The 18368-nt window shown below is 40.1% G+C and overlaps 5 protein-coding genes across 7 annotated transcripts; 4 read left to right on the top strand and 1 right to left on the bottom strand.

Moving 5' to 3' along the window:
- Positions 1-1458: 1458 nt before the first annotated feature.
- On the top strand, positions 1459-3387 carry LOC112197329 (acyl-acyl carrier protein thioesterase ATL3, chloroplastic). The gene is made up of 5 exons (XM_024337948.2): positions 1459-1729; positions 1981-2081; positions 2474-2583; positions 2780-2875; positions 2979-3387. Exons 1-5 carry the CDS (start codon positions 1533-1535, stop codon positions 3096-3098), a joined length of 624 nt encoding a protein of 207 aa, XP_024193716.1. The 5' UTR covers positions 1459-1532; the 3' UTR covers positions 3099-3387.
- Positions 3031-6343, top strand: LOC112197331 (acyl-acyl carrier protein thioesterase ATL3, chloroplastic). 2 transcript variants are annotated; one of them, XM_040518313.1, is made up of 5 exons: positions 3031-3165; positions 5118-5218; positions 5500-5609; positions 5802-5897; positions 5992-6343. In XM_040518313.1, the coding sequence occupies exons 2-5, from the start codon at positions 5119-5121 to the stop codon at positions 6154-6156; spliced, it is 471 nt and encodes a 156-aa protein (XP_040374247.1). In that variant the 5' UTR covers positions 3031-3165; position 5118; the 3' UTR covers positions 6157-6343. The 2 variants fall into 2 exon arrangements, with proteins under 2 accessions (XP_040374247.1, XP_024193718.1); XM_024337950.2 differs by lacking the exon at positions 3031-3165 and adding an exon at positions 4488-4709.
- Positions 6344-6470: 127 nt separating this feature from the next.
- On the top strand, positions 6471-14090 carry LOC112197332 (universal stress protein A-like protein). 2 transcript variants are annotated; one of them, XM_024337951.2, is made up of 4 exons: positions 6471-6768; positions 6918-7009; positions 7098-7216; positions 13846-14090. In XM_024337951.2, exons 1-4 carry the CDS (start codon positions 6567-6569, stop codon positions 13922-13924), a joined length of 492 nt encoding a protein of 163 aa, XP_024193719.1. In that variant the 5' UTR covers positions 6471-6566; the 3' UTR covers positions 13925-14090. The 2 variants fall into 2 exon arrangements, with proteins under 2 accessions (XP_024193719.1, XP_024193720.1); XM_024337952.2 differs by having other exon boundaries at positions 6471-6732.
- A 910-nt stretch (positions 14091-15000) lies between these two features.
- Positions 15001-16348, top strand: LOC112199878 (universal stress protein YxiE). Its single transcript, XM_040518970.1, has 4 exons — positions 15001-15305; positions 15396-15487; positions 15856-15974; positions 16073-16348. The coding sequence occupies exons 1-4, from the start codon at positions 15077-15079 to the stop codon at positions 16155-16157; spliced, it is 525 nt and encodes a 174-aa protein (XP_040374904.1). The 5' UTR covers positions 15001-15076; the 3' UTR covers positions 16158-16348.
- Positions 16349-16395: 47 nt separating this feature from the next.
- LOC112199877 (endonuclease 2) lies at positions 16396-18368 on the bottom strand. The gene is made up of 9 exons (XM_024340853.2): positions 18031-18368; positions 17747-17921; positions 17559-17666; positions 17427-17482; positions 17234-17317; positions 17029-17121; positions 16874-16941; positions 16698-16771; positions 16396-16600 (listed from the first exon to the last, which is right to left on the bottom strand). Exons 1-9 carry the CDS (start codon positions 18148-18150, stop codon positions 16506-16508), a joined length of 873 nt encoding a protein of 290 aa, XP_024196621.1. The 5' UTR covers positions 18151-18368; the 3' UTR covers positions 16396-16505.

The following is an 18368-nucleotide window of genomic DNA, read 5'->3' on the forward strand; positions in this document are numbered from 1 at the left end:
GACAATAATGGATACTTTAAGGGCTAAAATGGTCATTTCATGACAAAAAAAAAACCACAACAAAAAACTCATATTTCTTTTTGTTTCTCTTAATCTCTAATAATCCCCCAATGTTGAAAATATGCAGATTGACCATGTCCAACAAATATGTTTCTCTTTATCTATGATCCCTCAATGGTCAAATTTTGGTTTGCAAATTGACCATGCCCAACAAACATCAAAAATCATTCGATACCCATCAATATTGGAGAAAAGTGATGGCATCCTAAAGACCCAGTTCATATGCAAGACAAAGAAAAAGGTTAAAACCCAAGACCCAAAAATCAAAAAAGTCACCATCTTTGAGCTCATTCAACAGAAACCAACAATCTTAATAAAATAACAAAAAGTTTGAAAGGGTAAGAATTGATTACATTGTTCTGTCCATATTCGAATGTAGCTTCATCTTCTAATTCGGTGCTCCGATCATCATACCTGAATTCATCACTTCCCTCACTCAATTCCAACACCCACAGTCGGTGGATCAATCACTCTTCTTCCATCTTTATTCTCCAAAACCTCTCTGAAATACTCACCGAAAACCCTACACTTCTCATTTAAAACCCTCTCGTAGTTGCTCTCTAACTCCTTAACCCCACCGTCTGTTGTTGATTGAAACATCGTTGTTTTTGTCACTAATATTTGGGGATAGCAATGGTAGAATCTGCTATCTCCAGCAATCGTACCACTGCAGAACCTGGAGGAGGTGGACGAGGAAGAGCTCCTCGAACAGTACTGGAGTCAATTCCGTTCGGGCGAGTGTCGGCTCGGTCCGAAAGATCTTGGGGATGCAAACGGCTGCGTCAATCTAGCGGCGGCAGAGGCCGTAGATCAAGGAGAGGAGAGAGAGAAGAGAAAAGAGAAAGAAATTGACGTCGGAGTGGGATTAAAGGAAGAAGAAAATATATTTTTGTTGAGATTTTTTTTATTAAAATGACAATTTTAGCCCTTTAAATGGGTCTTATTGTAAGTTTAACGTTCAAATTAGACGGAGCCTAAGAAATTGGATACGGATAAGAAAATTTGAAAAGCTCGGGGGTAAATTGATTAAATTAAAAAGACAAGTACTAACATGAAGTTACCCAAAAACCTCAGAGAGTAAATTTAATTTATTATTTTTGAAAACACATTTACTTTTAATTCATGTTCTTTATTTATTGACTGGCCTCACTAATCCAATGGTTACGTACCCCTATTACACCCGTTCGTGTCCCGCTTGGGAGTAAATTCAGTCACGTGAGTGGTACGGCGAGCCAATGAAGACGACTTACGGGGGAGTTAGCATGAGGTTTTGCGCTCGGCCCAATGTCTCTGCTAAACTTCTGTTTCTTAGATTGAAAGACCATAAGATTGTGGATCAAGACAGTATAGGCCCAACAATCTGATCTCAAATTTGGTCCCAAATTTCACCACTTCGGTTTTATCGCCCGCTCTGGTATTACTCTCTCTCTCTCTCTAGCAGAGTAGCAGCACTGAGCTCAGCGGCAGTAAAGATGTTGAGTTTGCAGCAGGCATTTCCAATTGCCGACGCCTCTCACGTGCCCTTTCCCCCCTTACGTGCCATCCCTTCGTCACTCCATCTCCACCGCCGGTCAGTCTCTTTTCCGACCACGCGGCCACGTGTCCGATCATTCCCCACCTTCCGGAAATGCACCACTTGTCTCGCATTCGATTTCAAAAGTGGCAAGGGGTACGGCTTTCTCACTACCCTCGAAAGATTCCTCAATTTTTCTTATAGTTCAGTCATGAGGCTTGGTTTAGTTCTGTTCTTTTTGGGTTTAAGACTTCAAAGTCATAATTTTTCTTGGTGGGTTTTAACTTTTAAGAATTTGGCTTCTACATTAAAATTCAGCAATTGTTGTAAGTCATGGTTTTGTTGATTATCGGATCAGAATTGTCTTGTGCACCTAAACAAAGCTTTCTCCTTTTTGAACGTTGCAGAATGAGTGGGTTTCATGATGTTGAGCTCAAAGTCCGCGATTACGAGCTTGATCAATATGGTGTTGTTAACAATGCTGTCTTTGCAAGTTACTGCCAGCACGGTGAGACCACCACATTCATTCATTTGTATCAAAAATTCAAAACTATGTTGTTACGTGTCTGCAATTTGCAAAGTTTTTCATTACGACACAGTTTGTGGAACATACTTACTTATAGGCTTTGATTGGGGCCGTATCTAAGTTCATCAATGTAATGACTCATTATGAATTTCATATCATACTTAGATTGCTAATGTTGGCAGAATTTACGTAGGGCTATGTATGACTGAACAAAGGTGTAAGGGTGGATGAATTTGTCATGGTAAATGAAAACATGGAGATATGCATGGCCCTTAAAAATGAGCTAGCAGTGAAAGATCATATTTTTATAATCTCTAGTTCTTTACAACTCCATTTGAAGAGACTGAGCGTTTGTGCTTCAACATTTTGATCAGGTCGTCATGAACTTCTGGAAAGGGTTGGCATGAGCGCTGATGCGGTTGCCCGTACTGGTGATGCACTAGCATTGTCAGAATTGTCTCTCAAATTCATTGCGCCTCTAAGAGTATGGCTCGATATTTCATTTTCATGTCCTAATTTCATCTTCTTTTAGTACTGCAAATTTAGTAAGCGTGTACCATGACACAATATTAATGCTCAGCTTGTTCTCCCCTTATTCTACGGTGCTAAGCATGCTTGTATATGTACACTCTGATTATGAAAACTCATTCTTCTTCCTCTTTTACATGATGTGTAAATAGAGTGGAGACAAGTTTGTCATAAAGGTGAGGGTGGCCAACTCTTCAGCTGCTCGCTTGTATTTTGATCACTTTATTTTCAAGCTGCCAAATCTAGAGGTTTGTCATTTATCACTCCTGAAGTTATTTTCAATTTTATGAGGTACTTGTTTTGATACCACTGACACTGAGTAACCTTGGGAGTTGTGATATTTCTGAGCAGCCTATCTTGGAAGCAAAGGCCACTGCAGTGTGGCTTGATAAAAACTATCGCCCTATCCGTATTCCGCCGGAGGTGAGATCTAAACTTGTTCAATTTCTTCGCCGTGAGGAGTCTAACTGATTATCCTGCAATATGGAGTTGGTGGGAAAGTCTTCATTACCAAAGCTGGAGAATGGGGAGGATACAGGTATCTTAATTTCCGCTGGTACCAGGAAAATGGAGGAAGGAAAAATTATTTTAGTCACAGATTACACTAACAAAAGAATATTGTTAAAGTTAAATATACAAGTAATTCGTTATGTATGTGAGACTGATAATTGTTGCAATAACTTTCAAGAAAGATACAAAATTCATGATATCATAAACTAGAGGAAAGAGACACCAAAGGATCTCTCATTTTCTGGACTTATTCTTTTTTGTCAAATTTCTGGAAAATTATTATCCAGTGTGCACTTTCTGTAGTTTGATGGTAAGTCAGGAACTTGTGCATGTGTTAGGCTGAACAGAAGACAAATAATCATCAACTTTATCTGAGATGTGATAGATGTAAACATAGATGTGCTTTGACAAAAATAGGAAGAGAGAGCGAGAGACTGAGAGAAATAAGTTGCCGCAAAATGGGGAGAAGAAGGTGATGTTGGCATGGGTCAGACTATTAGAGCGAACTCAGCCGCTACACGCTTGAGTGGACCCTTGGAATTTGGAAATTTTGGCAATACCCTTGCCAATTCTGAGCTACTTGCCTTCCCTGCACAGCCCATCACCATTGATTTGGGGTTGCAGAAACAATAGTCTTGATGAATTTTGTTCCGTTGCAAGTTCATATCTGATAGTCAAAATACACCAGTCTTTAGTCTTTACAAAGTTGAAATTAGGAGTGAAGTAGTTTGCTTGACGGCTGCCGTTCTTCTTCTTTCTTTTTCTTCCCCCTCTTTTCTGTGCTACAATGCAGCTCCTGAGTTGCTAGCAGCCATGCAAGAAAAACTCTAGAAAGTGGCATTGGTTTTGCTGGACAAAGCTAACAACCTCTGTGCCAACCGTCGGGTAGGTTACAGTATGTACTTCAGTTCTTCTTTTACTTCTGTGGGTCAAGTACAATTTAAGTTTTTCTTGGTACAAACTATTACAGGAATTGTAACAGCGATTGGTGATCCTAAGCAGGCTATATGTAGAAAAACTCAACAACCAGTTATTATGAGTAGGCTGTACAGTCATGGTCTGGGAAGGTATTAGGCACACCCATGTCAGATCTGCGAATCTGCGATAAATAAATAAAAATTTTGATTGATCAGACGTTTTCACTTGGTAAAGCTTTCAGAAAGACAGGTCATTAATGTTGCATGTGGAATTCTAGTTCATGGAGGTTGGGTAGGACAGGGCTTTTCTGGGCAGCGTTAGCAGTTAGTGTGTTCATAATGCCTGATGTTAGTCTGTTCTTGATAGAAAAAAATAAAAATAAAAAACTATCCTTAGTGGCTCAGTCCGTCTGATATTCTCCACACACTCTAGATTAGCCCAGCAGCAGTCAGCAGCAGAGATGTTGAGGTTGCAGGCATTTTCAATTCCCGACTACAATCATGTGACCTTTCCCTCCTCACATGTCATTCCTACTTCACTCCATCTCCACCGTCAGTGGGTATCTTTTCCCACCACACTGGCGCGTTTCCGATCACTCCCTACCGTCAGGATATGCAGCACTTCCCTTGCATGCGATTTCGGTGGTGGCATAGGGTACTACTATTTACAACCCTCAATGAATTGTTGAAAAATCTGGAAATGTATCTGTAATGGACAAAGTTCATAGTTCAATTATACTCTTTTAAGTTCTGATATTTGGGTTTAAGTGCTTGCTAACCATGTTAAAGTCATAATTTTTGCTTGGTGGGTTTTGTTGTGCATTTTTTTTCATCTTAAGTCGTGCATTTTGGTGTAAAACATATCATCTATGTTTAAGAATTGGAAACTTGATCTAGCATTTGCTTAACATTCTATTTGATGACATGGTTTTGTTGATTGTTCGATCAATATAGTGTAATGTGCCTAGGCATGTAATTTGTTTTAACTTCTAAGGTATCTGATGTCTGCAAGTGAATAAAGTTCAATATGTAATAAAAGCTTTCTCCTTTCTGAACCTTGCAGAATGAGTGGTTTTTATGATGTTGAGCTTAAAGTCCGCGACTATGAGCTTGATCAGTATGGCGTTGTTAACAATGCTGTCTATGCAAGTTATTGCCAGCACGGTGAGACCTCTATATTCATTCGTATCAGAACTGTATAGTTAAATTTCTATAATTTGAAAAGGCTTTTTCATTAATATCAACAGAGTTTTTGGAACATGCTTGCTTAATTTGGTGGCTAAATCTAAATCAAGGCATCAGGGGTGATAATTTTCTCATGGGAAATGAATCCATGATGTTTACACATGGCCTTTAAAATGATCAGCAGTAATAGATCACATCTTTTTATATCTTGTCCCCATATGTGATTTAGATTGACATTAGTGCTTCAACATTTTGATCAGGTCTTCATGAACTTCTTGAATGGGTTGGCATGAGTGCTGATGCAGTTGCCCGAACCGGTGAAGCATTCGCTTTATCAGAATTGTCTCTGAAATTCATTGCACCTCTAAAGGTACGCATTTCATTTGAATCTCTCGAGTCATTTTCTGTTTAATTGCAGTTCAGTAGACGTATGTCACCACACATTATTGTAAATGTGCACCTTCTTTTCTCTCCCCTTGTTCTACTATAGTATGCATGCTTGTATGTGTGCATTGTGATTGTGAAAACTCATTCTTGCTTCTTTCACATGATGTGTAAATAGAGTGGAAACAAGTTTGTCATAAAGGTCGGGATGACCCACTCCTCAGCAGCTCGCGTGTACTTTGATCAGTTCATTTTCAAGCTGCCAAATCTAGAGGTTTGCCATTATCACTCTCTACTCTTATTTACAATCACATATGACTCCATTGACGCCGAGTAACCTTCTAATCTTGGCATGGGTTTCTAAACAGCCTATCTTGGAAGCAAAGGCCACAGCAGTGTGGCTTGATAAAGGCTATCGCCCAGTCCGTATTCCATCGGAGGTGACATCTAAATTTGTCCAGTTTCGTCGCCATAAGGAGTCTAACGGTGTCCTGCACAACGGAGTTGGTCCCAGGGAAGGTCTTCGTTACTAAAAACTCCAGTGGGATAATGGTATCTTCGAACGGAGGAAGAATAAAATAGATTCCATTCACAGAATTAAGTAATTAAGATTGTTGTTATTATTAGAAGATTTAAGTATAGGATTCCTTAGCATCTATGTCTATATGAGACACATAATGTGTAATAATGTTCAATAAAGTTCATGATTTTCCATTTAAAACTCACAAACTATTGTCTGTTGTCCTAACACGTAGTCGGAGGAAGTCTCTGTTTTTCTGGACTCTTAGGATACGTGTGCACTTGTAGTAGTTACTTACGTGTTAGTTAGAAGAGAAGACAAATCAATCTTCATCGCAACCTCGAGTCCTGTTTATAACTCCGCGCTAGATATAATCAATGTCCTAAAACCGGTAGACGGTGGATAGGTAGAGAGGGAATATTAATGGAGCAGCAGGGAGAGGAGAAGATGAAGAAGAAGGTGATGGTGGCAATTGATGAGAGCGAGCTTAGCCACTACGCGCTAGAATGGACCCTCGAAAATCTTGGCAACACCATTCATAATTCTGAGCTACTCGTCTTCACTGCACAGCCCACCACCATTGATTTTGGTTACACAAACAATGTTCTCGATCCATTTTGTTTTAGTTAATGTTCATATATATATATATATATATATATATATATATATATATATATATATCTCGCTCTCAGAATTCACCAGTCTTAAAATTATGATTGCAAGCCTCTAATTTATTTAATTTTTTTTTCTTCCTGTTTTGTATGGACGATGCAGCTCCTGAGCTGGTAGCAGCTATACAAGAAAACTACAAGAAGGTGGCATTGGTTTTGCTGGATAAAGCTAAAGACATCTGCGCCAACCATGGGGTGGATTACAATTTCTGTTCATTTCACTTCTCTTTTACTTTTTACCTCTTTGAGACGAGTAAAATTCTAGTATTGTTTCTTGGTACAGGTTGTTGCAGAGACAGTAACAGAGGTTGGTGATCCTAAAAAGGCAATATGTGAAGCGGTAGAAAAATTCAACATCGAGTTTCTAGTACTAGGCAGTCATGGTCGAGGAACTGTACAAAGGTATTTCTTAAGTTTTGGGGATATTTTATAGTGTTTCGGAATATTGAAATTTCATAATTGGTCATAAGGTAATCTGAGTTCATATCTAAAACCAATTGGTAATTGACAATTGATGGAGTGACCCAAATCCTTATAAACTCATAGGCAGGGTCCTATTTTCATTTTTCTCATGTGGGATTTATATATTCTCAACATGTCCTTGCACGTGTGGCGAATTTTCAAGCCATACATGTGGACAACTTTGAGTGACATGGAGCTCATGTCGCCGTTAGATATGTACACGTGGGTAACCCGCTCTGATACCATGATAAAGTAATCTGGGGTTCACATCCAAAATCAATTGGTAATGGATGCAGTGACCCAAACTCTTATAAACCCAATGGTAAGGTTTCATTTGTTGTAGGAGAATAGAATTGTGTTTATTATTGATAATAGGAGCCCTTTATATAGGGAGTTTACAGAGTACACAAAAGGTAACAGAATCGGAATACAATTAGTATACCTAGGGTACTTTCCTATTACAACTCTAAACCCTAGTTTGAAGAGGCACACATTATGTCGATATCCTTCAACACTCCCCCTTGTGCCGCTCAAACTTGGTGATGACGCTTTAATTGTTGCCTCGTTAAAAACCTTGCCAGGTAACAAAAACCCTGTGGGACAAAAATAACCCTGGTCGAAGGACAAAAAGAGCACAACACGTCCTTCACTCTTCGAGATCGAACATGTAGACATCATGCCTCCCTTGATGTCAATATCTCCCCCTGATTGCTACAATCATGGGAGTTCGGATAACTTTCTCAATCCGATGCTCTTCACATGTTTCTCGAAGGTGGATTTTGGTAACGACTTAGTAAATAAGTCCGCTACATTATCCTCTGATCGGATTTGGTTCATTTCAATATTTAGAAATGCTTGTTGTCATTTTGATGGAGGGGAGGAGGAGCACGGAAGGTGGCATTTTGCCTTGTGGAGTCTGATCCTACACTTCCGTTGTCTCTTTTCTCTCTAGGGATAGAACAAGCCCATATCAATCGTACCTCTCAAATATCGAAAGATTGTCTTTATACCATTCTAATGGAGTTGCGTTGGCGCGGGGCTATATCTAGCCAACAAGTTCATAATAATTGAGATGTCCGGTCTTGTATTGTGCTAAGTACAATAATGCGCCTATTGTACATAAGTAAGCACTTTTGCTATTAACACGTCTTCGTCATCATCCTTGGGACGAAACGGATCCCTTTTAGGGCTAAGACTAAGGACGACCATGGTGCATCTTTGACTTTATCAAAAATGTCTATTGACACGGTATATAAGTTTTGAATCTAGACAAAACCGTGTTCTCCCAAGGTCCTTCCTCTCAAACTCGGATTTCAAGTGTTCAGCGGTTTCCCTTAACTCTCAAGGGTTCCAATTATGTTTATCAACATAAACCGCGACAATTGCAAATCCGGAACTTGTCATGGAAACGCGTGGGCATAGTTCATCATATCCCTTCCCAATCAAGTAGTCATTTTAGTGAGCATTTCAACCTCGTTGCAAATACGCTCCGTGGTCTAGAGCCACTTGACTTGGGTAAATGAAGTCCACAAGAACCTTCATTATGGTCCGTATCTAGACCCCCATAAAGATACGTAGTGACCACATTCGTAAGCTGCATGTTCAGTTATTTGGAAACTACCAAACTGACAAGGTAGTGGAGTGCAATGACATCCATTACGAGAGAATATGTCTTCTCGTAGTCGATTCCAGGGCGTTGTGAGAAACCTTGCGCCATAAGGTGAGATTACCATCTCTTTTTCTCATCACGCTATCTAACGAAGACCTGTTAACGTCAATAGGTTTTATGTTAGGAGGTGTTGGCATCTCAGGCCCGAAATCCTTCCTCTTCGTTAGTGAATCCAATTCAACCTGGATCGCATCTTTCCATTTAGGCCAATTTTCTCTACGTTGGCATTCTTCAACGGAGTAAGGTTCGATGTCATTGGTCTCAATAATTCCACGTCCTCATGTACACTAGTGTAGTTCGTAGAGATCTCTATATTCTTAGGAATTGGTTCTAACATTGAGGCGTCCCCCAACGATGTCTCTTGGACATAACCACAATCCAAAATATTCTCATGAGACTGATTATGAGTATCAATGATCAATGGATCAAGTTGTGCCAAACTCGCTCTCTTTTTAGGGCGAGAATCCATCGAACCTATAGGTCTCCTACTCTCTCTAGCGGAACCCATGGCCTATGACGCCATTATGCCACCTTTGTGGCGTCACCATTCTACCATCCATGGTAGTGGTGCAGTACCCATCTTCTCTAGGTGGCACCATGTCCTCTTGTGGGGACATCAATCCTTGCAGGCATGTTTGCAGCAGGTATATGTGATCTCGTCACTTTTAGGGGATCAAGATGAGACATAGTGGGGACAGACCACGACAATTCCTGTCGTTCCTGTTGAACATTGACGTTCTAATCTCCCCCTAACGACGGGAAGACTGTCTCATCAAAGTGACAATTCGCAAATCCAGCGAAATAGAGATCGCCTGTCAAGGGTTCTACATAGCGGACTTATAGTTAGAGACTCATGTCCAACAAATATATATATGCATTCGTTGCAATGACTCATGTTGATGCGCTGTGGCGACGCAATTGGCACATGAACCGCACACTCAAATATGCATAAATACGAGATATTAAACTCGAACCCAGTCACTAGCTGTAACGCAAATAAAAGTTGAGTGGCTGCTATGAGTCGTAGACGAATTAGCATAGCTGCATGCGTTATTGCATAACCCAAGAGGAAATATTGGTGCGCATTACCAATGTCCGGGCTACCATCGTAGTAGTTTAATGGTGGCTTTTCCGCGAGACCAATTGGGTGTGTACATGGGGATATAATACTTGATATCAATACCCAATGATATGCAATAGTCATCGAAAACTGTCGATGTAAACTCTCTAGCATTATCAAGTCAAATTAACTGAATGGGATGATCTGGGTAGTGAGCCCGTAGCCATATGTTATGTGCTAGGAGTGTAGTACAAGCAGCATTACGAGTGGATAATGGCACAACACGTGACCAGCGTGTTTGCGTATCAACCAACACCATAAAACATCTATATGGTCCGCAAGTTGATTGATCAAATCCTTAGAATTCCCTTAGATTCTTTGTGAGAATGGAATTATTTCCTCAATCTCCTTTGCATAGGATGGTCTCAATCCTAAATAACAGGCTTTACAGAACGAAACATGGGCTTTATAATCAACCAATAAAGGTTTTGGTGAAGCCATAGTGTCACAATAGACTTGAGAAGTAGATAGAGGAGTTTATGGCGTCAATGCCATGTATTTGCCGCAGGGGGTAGGCGGCACTGGCCATGTATGGCCTATCTTTGCACAATCATGGCGCCATGATGCGCATGTGCAGCTCCTCGAACCAATTCTTGGTTCTTATTTTTCTTCGTTCTGAAAATGGATGTCCGTGTAAAGTCTTTAATACACAGATCATCATGTCAAAGCCTATATGTGTCAAAATCCCATAAGTCGTCTCTCATGACATAGTTGGATTCAATAACTCAAATAGTGGTTGCATACAACCCACTAGAGCGACACATAAGTTTCTCTAATACTCGTTTATGTCCGTAGTCATTAGAGGTGATGCAAAGAAACTCTGTCCATTCTCATAATGTGTTTCCACATGAAAACCATTGGCTCTTATATAATAAAGTTCGAATTAAGGTATGTCCAAGACATTAAGTGAAAGAATTGACACTTTATTAATAGCCAATGATTACATCAAAGTTTCCAAAGTCTAATCCAAAATAAAATCAAAGTAAGACACATTGTAGTCACTCTATCCGTTTGGTAACTCTAATCAAATATGACCAGGAAAGTAGAGAGAGATGTTGGTGGAGCGAGGCTCTCTTAAGTACCAATAATCTCAATGACTTTCCTAGACATCACATTTTATTGGGTCTGCCACATAAGAAAGAGTTAATACAATTGTCATTTATTGACTAAGGCAAATTGCCATTACAAAAGTTCTTGGAAAAATAAAAAGGACTAATCTAATCAAAGTCTGTTGCATCCATGTGCACTTCATCTTCAGCTTTGAAGTCCTCTATGGTGAGATTGACATCTCCACCATCTTCTTCTTCTTCTGCAAGGTACACTTCTTGCTCTCTCAGGTCCCTATATGCCCTGTATCTTTCAGCTAGTTCCTCACTTGCCTTGCATTGCTTGAACCAATGCTCAATTGATCCACATTGATGACACTCATCATTGTGGTTGCCTCCCTTTAATTGAGGTGCACGTTGTGCATGTTGTGGGCGTTCCCTAGGAGGGTTGGTGCCACCACCACGACCAGGGATACCACGACCACCTCTCCCACGTGTGGCATTACCACCACGTGTATCCGCACCAAACTTGCGGTTTCCTTCCTTGTTAGGGCGGTTATATGGACTCATACGTCCCTCATATCCCTTATTAGGGTTCCGCTCCTTGCGCCCTCCTCTGGGTGCATTATAATTCGCCTCATGAACGCTCTTAGTTCCAATGGGCCTTGAATTATAATTCCTCGCGAGTATGTTATTATGTTTCTCAGCTACAGATATAATATTGATAAGATGATGAAACCTCGTGATCCGTCCAGCATTGACTTCAGTACGGTATTGCTTTGATACCACAATGGCTGAAACGGGGAAGGTGGAGAGAGTTTTCTCAATTAGCTCTTGCTCTGTGACAGGTTGTCCACAAAACCTCAACATGGACTGTATGCGAAGAGCTTCTGAATTATATTCAGCAACAGACTTGAAGTCAGCAAAGCGCAGATTATTCCATTGAACCTTCAAGTCAGGGAGGAGGGAATCTTGGACATTGCCAAAGCGCTCTTCTAGCGCTACCCATAGCTCTCTTGCATCCTTGATCGACATATACTCTAATCTGAGTGCCTTGTCCATATGGCGTCGCATCAAGATAACTGCTTGAGCATGCTTTGTAGATGTTCGGTTGAACTCAATATCCGGGTTAGGTGCCTGGATTATGGGTAATATTCCCTTTGAAGTGAGATGGTTCTCAACATCGGTTACCCAACTGTGGTAATCCGAGCCTGTTGAGTCAAGCATGGGAAAGTCGAGTCTAGGTTCATTCGACATCCTGAAAATAAGAAGAGAAGATATATTAGTTTCGGAGCTAAACTTCCACGAAAACTAAAATAATAAGATTTCCGAGCTATGCTACCAAGAAATCAATTTCCAAGAATCTCTTTTGGATTAGACCAACAATGATGTTTTAGTATGGTCACAATTTGATGCTTACGGACGCTCTTAGTCCAAGCATTGTGAACGCTCTTAATTCACACGAACACTCTTAGTTCGTTTAATTATGAACACTCTTAGTTCATACGAACACTCTTAGTTCGTTAAGCGTGAATCCCCACAATTCCGCTTTGTTAAATATCAAACTCATTTGGCAACATATATTCCAATATTTGCATAAAATAAATGGAATTTAAATATAAGAAAGCAGGAACTTTAATTATAAAAACTTACGTGATTATTCTTGGTTTGAAGACACGCGCGTATTGATGCAGGCGTGTAGTTGGAATCTGGTCGGAAATTGGCAGTTGGTGGCTGCCCTTCTCCCTTCTCCTTTTTTTTTTCTTCTTCCCCTTTTTTTTTCTTCCTTCTTTTTTTTTCTTCCTTCCTTCTTTTTTCTTTCCGGGCCCAAGCCCGCTCCTCGCCCTTTCCTTTCCCTTTTATTTTCTTCTTTTTTTTCTTTGGCCGGGTCCCTCTTTTTTTTTTCGGTTTCTTCGTCTCTTTTCCTCTTCTGGTCTTCCTTTGTTCTTCCTCCTCTGTTCTGTAGATAGAAGGTGCTGGTGCCGGAGTCGACGCTGCAAATCGGAGGTATGGGATGCTGGGCTGCGGCGGGGGCGTGCTGCAGTGGGCTGCAGGCTTGTGTGCAGCGCGGAGGTGCAGGGTGAGCGGCAGGAGACGGTGGCTGGAGCTGCAAGGCGGGTTGGAGGGAGGCGAGGCCGAGTGTGCTCGGGCTGGTGCAGGTGGGTGCGACTGGTTCGGTAGGAGGCTGGGCTGCAGTTCGGAGGCCGGTGAGGCTGAGGTTCGGCCTCTCCCCTTTTTTTTGTTGTTTTGTTTTGGGTTGGCGGCAGAGAGAAAAGTTTTTTTCTTTTTCTGAAGCTAGGGTTAGAACTCGTGCTGATAACGTGTTGTAGGAGAATAGAATTGTGTTTATTATTGATAATAGGAGCCCTTTATATAGGGAGTTTACAGAGTACACAAAAGGTAACAGAATCGGAATACAATTAGTATACCTAGGGTACTTTCCTATTACAACTCTAAACCCTAGTTTGAAGAGGCACACATTATGTCGATATCCTTCAACATCATTCTATTTTTTCCATGTGGAATGTATATATTCTCAACAATTAGAAGCTTTCTTGTCATTCCACAATCTATGACTAATTTAACAACTTTTAATTCCGGAATTTCAATAGCTTTCGCTTTCTATATTGATTTTCTTCATATTTGTGATGTGCTGCCTTAGCTTTCTGAAAGTCATTAACTTGTTGCATGTGATTGTGGGATTCTAATTTATATTGATTGGGATTTGGTACAGGGCTTTCCTGGGAAGTGTCAGCAATTACTGCGTTCATAATGCCGGATGTACTGTTCTTGTTGTGAGGAAACCAATTTGAACATTTTTCAGTTATGTATGATCTGTAGCTCTAGTGTGAAAATTCCATGATAATCCGGACTACTATGTTAGGTTAGTCACTACTCGCAGTGTGCCTCACACTCTGAACTCTGAACTAATTTCTTGTCTGCGAAGTTTTAATACCCTGAAGCATGTACTATATGGTTTTCTTGGACCAACTATAGCATGTCCTGAAATAAAAGGTTGCATGTTGTTGATATGCTTCTTGGTATCACTGAAACCTATGTCATGCTAGAAACATGAAATTCAAGATTAATTAATGAAACTTTTCAATGAAGTAACATTCTCGGACGATTATATATGCATATATAACTGGATTATGGATTGAAATACTTGTACGTTTCTTCAAAAAGGAAGAATTTGGATTTTGCAATCACACAGCTTAAGCCACCATTCTAAACCTTAAACTCTTAATTTGGCATGAATTTCGACTTCAGAACTCGAAATGAGTCCAGCCAAGTTCCTCATCATGCGTTTCATGAGTGTGATGGAACTCTCTGGGACAAGATTTTTTCTTTTTGCCCTACCTCATCAAACCGTTTACTTGTAGGTATATGTCATTTTCATTTTTGTTATTTGGTAAACGATCCTTATTGGATACAGAGGAAGGATTCCTACCTGGCAACCAAAATGGATTACTTTGGATTATGGTGGACATAGACACTGTCACTCTGCCGTGGAAGTTTTCAATTAGTTAGCAAGCTCATCCTACATTCTGATTAAACAAACATACAAAACAATCAATACGTTGTGCTCAAGTATAACCTGAGGCGATAGAGATTGGTTTCCTTTGATGAAAAACTTGTAAATAAAATAGAAAGAATTCCGATGAATAATATTGACTAGAGCATGAAACCTCAGTGTTCGCGGTTTATGATTAGTGCTCTAAAACAAATAAACAATGATCGTCATCAGAAAGTAGGTGAAGAATTTAGAGCAAACTTATCCGATTCCTCTTGTTTGCGGGCCCACAGATTTGGTGCTTGACTGATGGTTATGACCGCCCTCTGCTCCTTCAACTACTTTTTACAAAACAGCAGCCTCTGCCTGAAACTAAAGCCCCATATAGCTCATAAGTGGACTGCTCTTTGGTATAGTGTATCTCTTTGAAACCCTAAAAGCAAAGACAAAAATGGGCGAGGTAGTAGAAAATGGAGGAGCTGAGATTGCTAAGAAGCCAGTTATGGTGGCAATTGATGAAAGTGAGTGCAGTCACTATGCCCTCATGTGGGTTATTGACAACCTCAAAGAGTCCATAACTACCAAGTCACCGCTGCTCATCTTCATGGCGCAGCCTCCTCCGGCCAGCAGCATCACATTCGCGGCCCCTCTCGGGGCTGCTCGCATGTATTGCCCTCCCAGTTAAGTTGTTCAAACTTGTTCAGGTTAAGCGATATGCAGAGGAGTGTAGGGAAATTTTGTTTCTCACAATTTGTGTGTTGTTACTGCAGCTCCAGAGTTTGCCAACAATATGCAGGAAAATCATAGGAAGCTTACAGTGGCTCTGTTGGAGAGAGCTAAAGACATATGTGCTAGTCATGGGGTAAGCTCTTAATTGATTCCTTAATGGCAGAATGTTATTTTGTTTTAGTTTTTTATGTTGTCTGGAATATTGTACTTGTAGGCAGATAGGTACCATGATTCGTAAAGTCGATTTTTATCATATCCTTCACCTTTCGTATAACTAATAGTTTTTGTTTTAAGCCTTTTGAATCAGGATATAGTATATACTTGTCTTGGGCTTTTACCAATATGATATCACTAAGCAGTTCTTCAATAATATTGTTAAGGGTTATTACTTAAAGTTTATAAATACTTGGGGATGGATGGTTCCAAATGGATAACAAGTTTAGGAGCATAACTATGTCCAAAATTAAGTTCAAAGTTCATCATTTTCAATATTTTCGACAGGTGACTGCGAAGACGGTTACAGATATTGGGGATGCTAAAACAGCCATATGTGCTGCAGTTCTAAAATACAATGTCAATTTGCTTGTTCTAGGTGAGCGTGGACTCGGAAAAATCAAAAGGTAATTAGTTTCATTGCACTTTGATTTGTGTTAGTGCTTGTATAGTGGTCCCATGTTCGTGATGTTTAGGGTCTGATGATTTTATTGTGCCGAATCAGGGCTATCCTTGGGAGTGTTAGCAACTACTGTGTTCAGAATGCCAAGTGCCCTGTTCTTGTTGTGAAGAAAGCACAGATTGTTTGATGTGATTCAGATTCCAGAATCCAGCATGTAAATAATTGCATCAGAAGAATGTCGTGTGATATCAAATATGTTTTACTTGGAATTCTAGCTTCTAATTATATCAAGTGAATGATGGCAATGTAATGATACTTTGTGTTTTCTTTTGACAGAGTAGTACTGGTGAAATCCTATGAGTCTTGTGTTTGTTAGTATGAATCGTGCTGGCAGAAACCCATCTTGTAGCAGATTTATACTAGAATTTGAAAAGAGTGATATTCTAATCAGTTGCTCCATAGTTTTAATATCAATACATAATATACTTCAATAATTTTAAATTTGGAGATATTCGCCTAGAAATTGAAGGAAATGTCAACCGAAGATCCGGTTGAGAGTGGCTGCTAACCGGACTCCACCTTGAGCCAACCGCCTATTGACGATAGGTAACCGGGAGAGGAAGTATGGATCTGCAATTCAAGATAAGTTCTTCTAACACTTCTCAAGGAACAAAAGAATTCAGTTGCGCTAATTGATAGATGAACTCAAAAATTTCTGCTGAAGTACCTTGTAAGACTGAGCCTTCGTCTACACCCTTGTAAGCCCAATCACAAGCTGCTTTGATACCTTCAGATGCATATCTGCAAATCCCAAGAGAGAAATGAACATAAAGTAATGAAGTTTGTTTATATTTTCTTACGGCTAATAGCTTTCATAGTGTGCTTATGAATTGTGATACATACACATCTGGGCATGCTGTCTTGTTCAAACTGCAGGTCTCCCAAGCCTTAACTTCATCTGCCCATTCAGTCTGTTGCAAAAAAGTATTAAAAAAAAAAGAATGAAATGTTGAGATGGATGAACCTCCAAAGAACATTCCCAAAGGCTAAGATAGTACCGTAATGTTCTGTTTAATCGCATCAACCAGCTCATCCAGATTATTCTCGTAGAACCTCTCTTCTGCTGTTTCGATTATGTTGCTATCCCATATCTGAATGCATTGCACATTTCAAAACTCGACTTGTAACTATAAGTATCTTGTAGTGGAAATTAAGGTTGAAGCACAAAAAAGGGAATTGAAGTTGGTAACAAGACAGACTCACATGGTGAAGATTTTGCTTCCTGGTGTACCAGTGAACTTCAATGGTATTGCCCCCCCTGTCTGAAGTGAAACCCACATGTAGAGGCTGAATGAAGGTAATAAATAGGTTGTTTGGTCATATATAGGATTGACATTGAAATCAAATCATGTACATATATATGGTTCAATTGGTTATAGAGCTTGCACAATAGAACCTGATGGATGTCTCCGAAAAAATGAGAAAGGAATAACAGTGCTTCAGTGAGGTTATCTGATGATATTAGAGCAGCATGTTATAGTATTAGTACATAAAAATGATCATCAAATCATAACGTAAAAGAATTTACATTCCGACTTGGAAGAACCGGAGCTGTAAGTGAGAAGCTGAGTGGTGTAATTGTTTATGGCCCCTGCAACACAACGCCCCTTGTCTCCATTTTCGTCCTTGCAGTCCCCTGAAGAAATTCATATTAGTACAACTTAGAAACTTAGAAATGTGAATCTGTCCATCAATGTTCATGAAGGATGGGCTTACTATTGTACTGATAAGTGCAAAGGTTGTCAGGAGTGTCAATGTAGTGAAGGGCAGATGACCAGTGATACCGAAACTTGACACGATCGGCCCATATGCACACAGTCCCCAAGTCATTTTCTGCATACTTGGGAAGCAATTGCTTCACTGCATCTGCTGCCGCATCGCTCAACCTAGACTGTATATATGGAAGTAACACCAACAAATTTATAATTGAATTGGCTCGCTGCAGTCACACAGGAGAAGAAAGGATGAAATGATAGGATTAGGAAAGGGCAATTAAGTACCTGAGCAATTCTGCACACCGTCGTGTGACCCTCGATACCCCAACCATGAATCACAGGAAAAAGAAGAAGAAGAAGCAGTGAACACATAGGAACTATCCGGACCAGGCTGCCACTTCCCATGAGGTTAATTTCTCCACTGAATGAAGATGTGATGGGGTAGGTTTCTATGGTTTTATACTTTTATAGTTAGTATGAGAACTCAATTCGGTAAGGAAATCTGGTATTGAATTCTTGGCCTTATATTTTTGGCTAGCTAGGATGATTGAATATCCGATTTCGCAGATGGAACCTTGGCTGTCATGTTCACACCTCACCTGGTTCACAACAACAGGATGTGA

This window comes from Rosa chinensis, chromosome 4 (assembly GCF_002994745.2).
Source record: "Rosa chinensis cultivar Old Blush chromosome 4, RchiOBHm-V2, whole genome shotgun sequence".
Taxonomy (NCBI): domain Eukaryota; kingdom Viridiplantae; phylum Streptophyta; class Magnoliopsida; order Rosales; family Rosaceae; genus Rosa; species Rosa chinensis.

Coding starts and splice junctions, on each gene's coding strand:
- LOC112197329 (XM_024337948.2), top strand. CDS start 1,533: ATGTTGAGTTTGCAGCAGGCATTTCCAATTGCCGACGCCTCTCACGTG. Junction 1,730..1,980: donor GATTTCAAAAGTGGCAAGGG/GTACGGCTTTCT, acceptor TGAACGTTGCAG/AATGAGTGGGTTTCATGATG. Junction 2,082..2,473: donor TGCAAGTTACTGCCAGCACG/GTGAGACCACCA, acceptor CATTTTGATCAG/GTCGTCATGAACTTCTGGAA.
- LOC112197331 (XM_024337950.2), top strand. CDS start 4,516: ATGTTGAGGTTGCAGGCATTTTCAATTCCCGACTACAATCATGTGACC. Junction 4,710..5,117: donor GATTTCGGTGGTGGCATAGG/GTACTACTATTT, acceptor TGAACCTTGCAG/AATGAGTGGTTTTTATGATG. Junction 5,898..5,991: donor TCAAGCTGCCAAATCTAGAG/GTTTGCCATTAT, acceptor GTTTCTAAACAG/CCTATCTTGGAAGCAAAGGC.
- LOC112197332 (XM_024337951.2), top strand. CDS start 6,567: ATGGAGCAGCAGGGAGAGGAGAAGATGAAGAAGAAGGTGATGGTGGCA. Junction 6,769..6,917: donor TCTCGATCCATTTTGTTTTA/GTTAATGTTCAT, acceptor TGGACGATGCAG/CTCCTGAGCTGGTAGCAGCT. Junction 7,217..13,845: donor GGTCGAGGAACTGTACAAAG/GTATTTCTTAAG, acceptor GATTTGGTACAG/GGCTTTCCTGGGAAGTGTCA.
- LOC112199878 (XM_040518970.1), top strand. CDS start 15,077: ATGGGCGAGGTAGTAGAAAATGGAGGAGCTGAGATTGCTAAGAAGCCA. Junction 15,306..15,395: donor TCGCATGTATTGCCCTCCCA/GTTAAGTTGTTC, acceptor TTGTTACTGCAG/CTCCAGAGTTTGCCAACAAT. Junction 15,975..16,072: donor GGACTCGGAAAAATCAAAAG/GTAATTAGTTTC, acceptor GTGCCGAATCAG/GGCTATCCTTGGGAGTGTTA.
- LOC112199877 (XM_024340853.2), bottom strand. CDS start 18,150: ATGGGAAGTGGCAGCCTGGTCCGGATAGTTCCTATGTGTTCACTGCTT. Junction 17,122..17,233: donor GGAAGCAAAATCTTCACCAT/GTGAGTCTGTCT, acceptor CAATGCATTCAG/ATATGGGATAGCAACATAAT. Junction 16,772..16,873: donor AAGACAGCATGCCCAGATGT/GTATGTATCACA, acceptor TGGGATTTGCAG/ATATGCATCTGAAGGTATCA.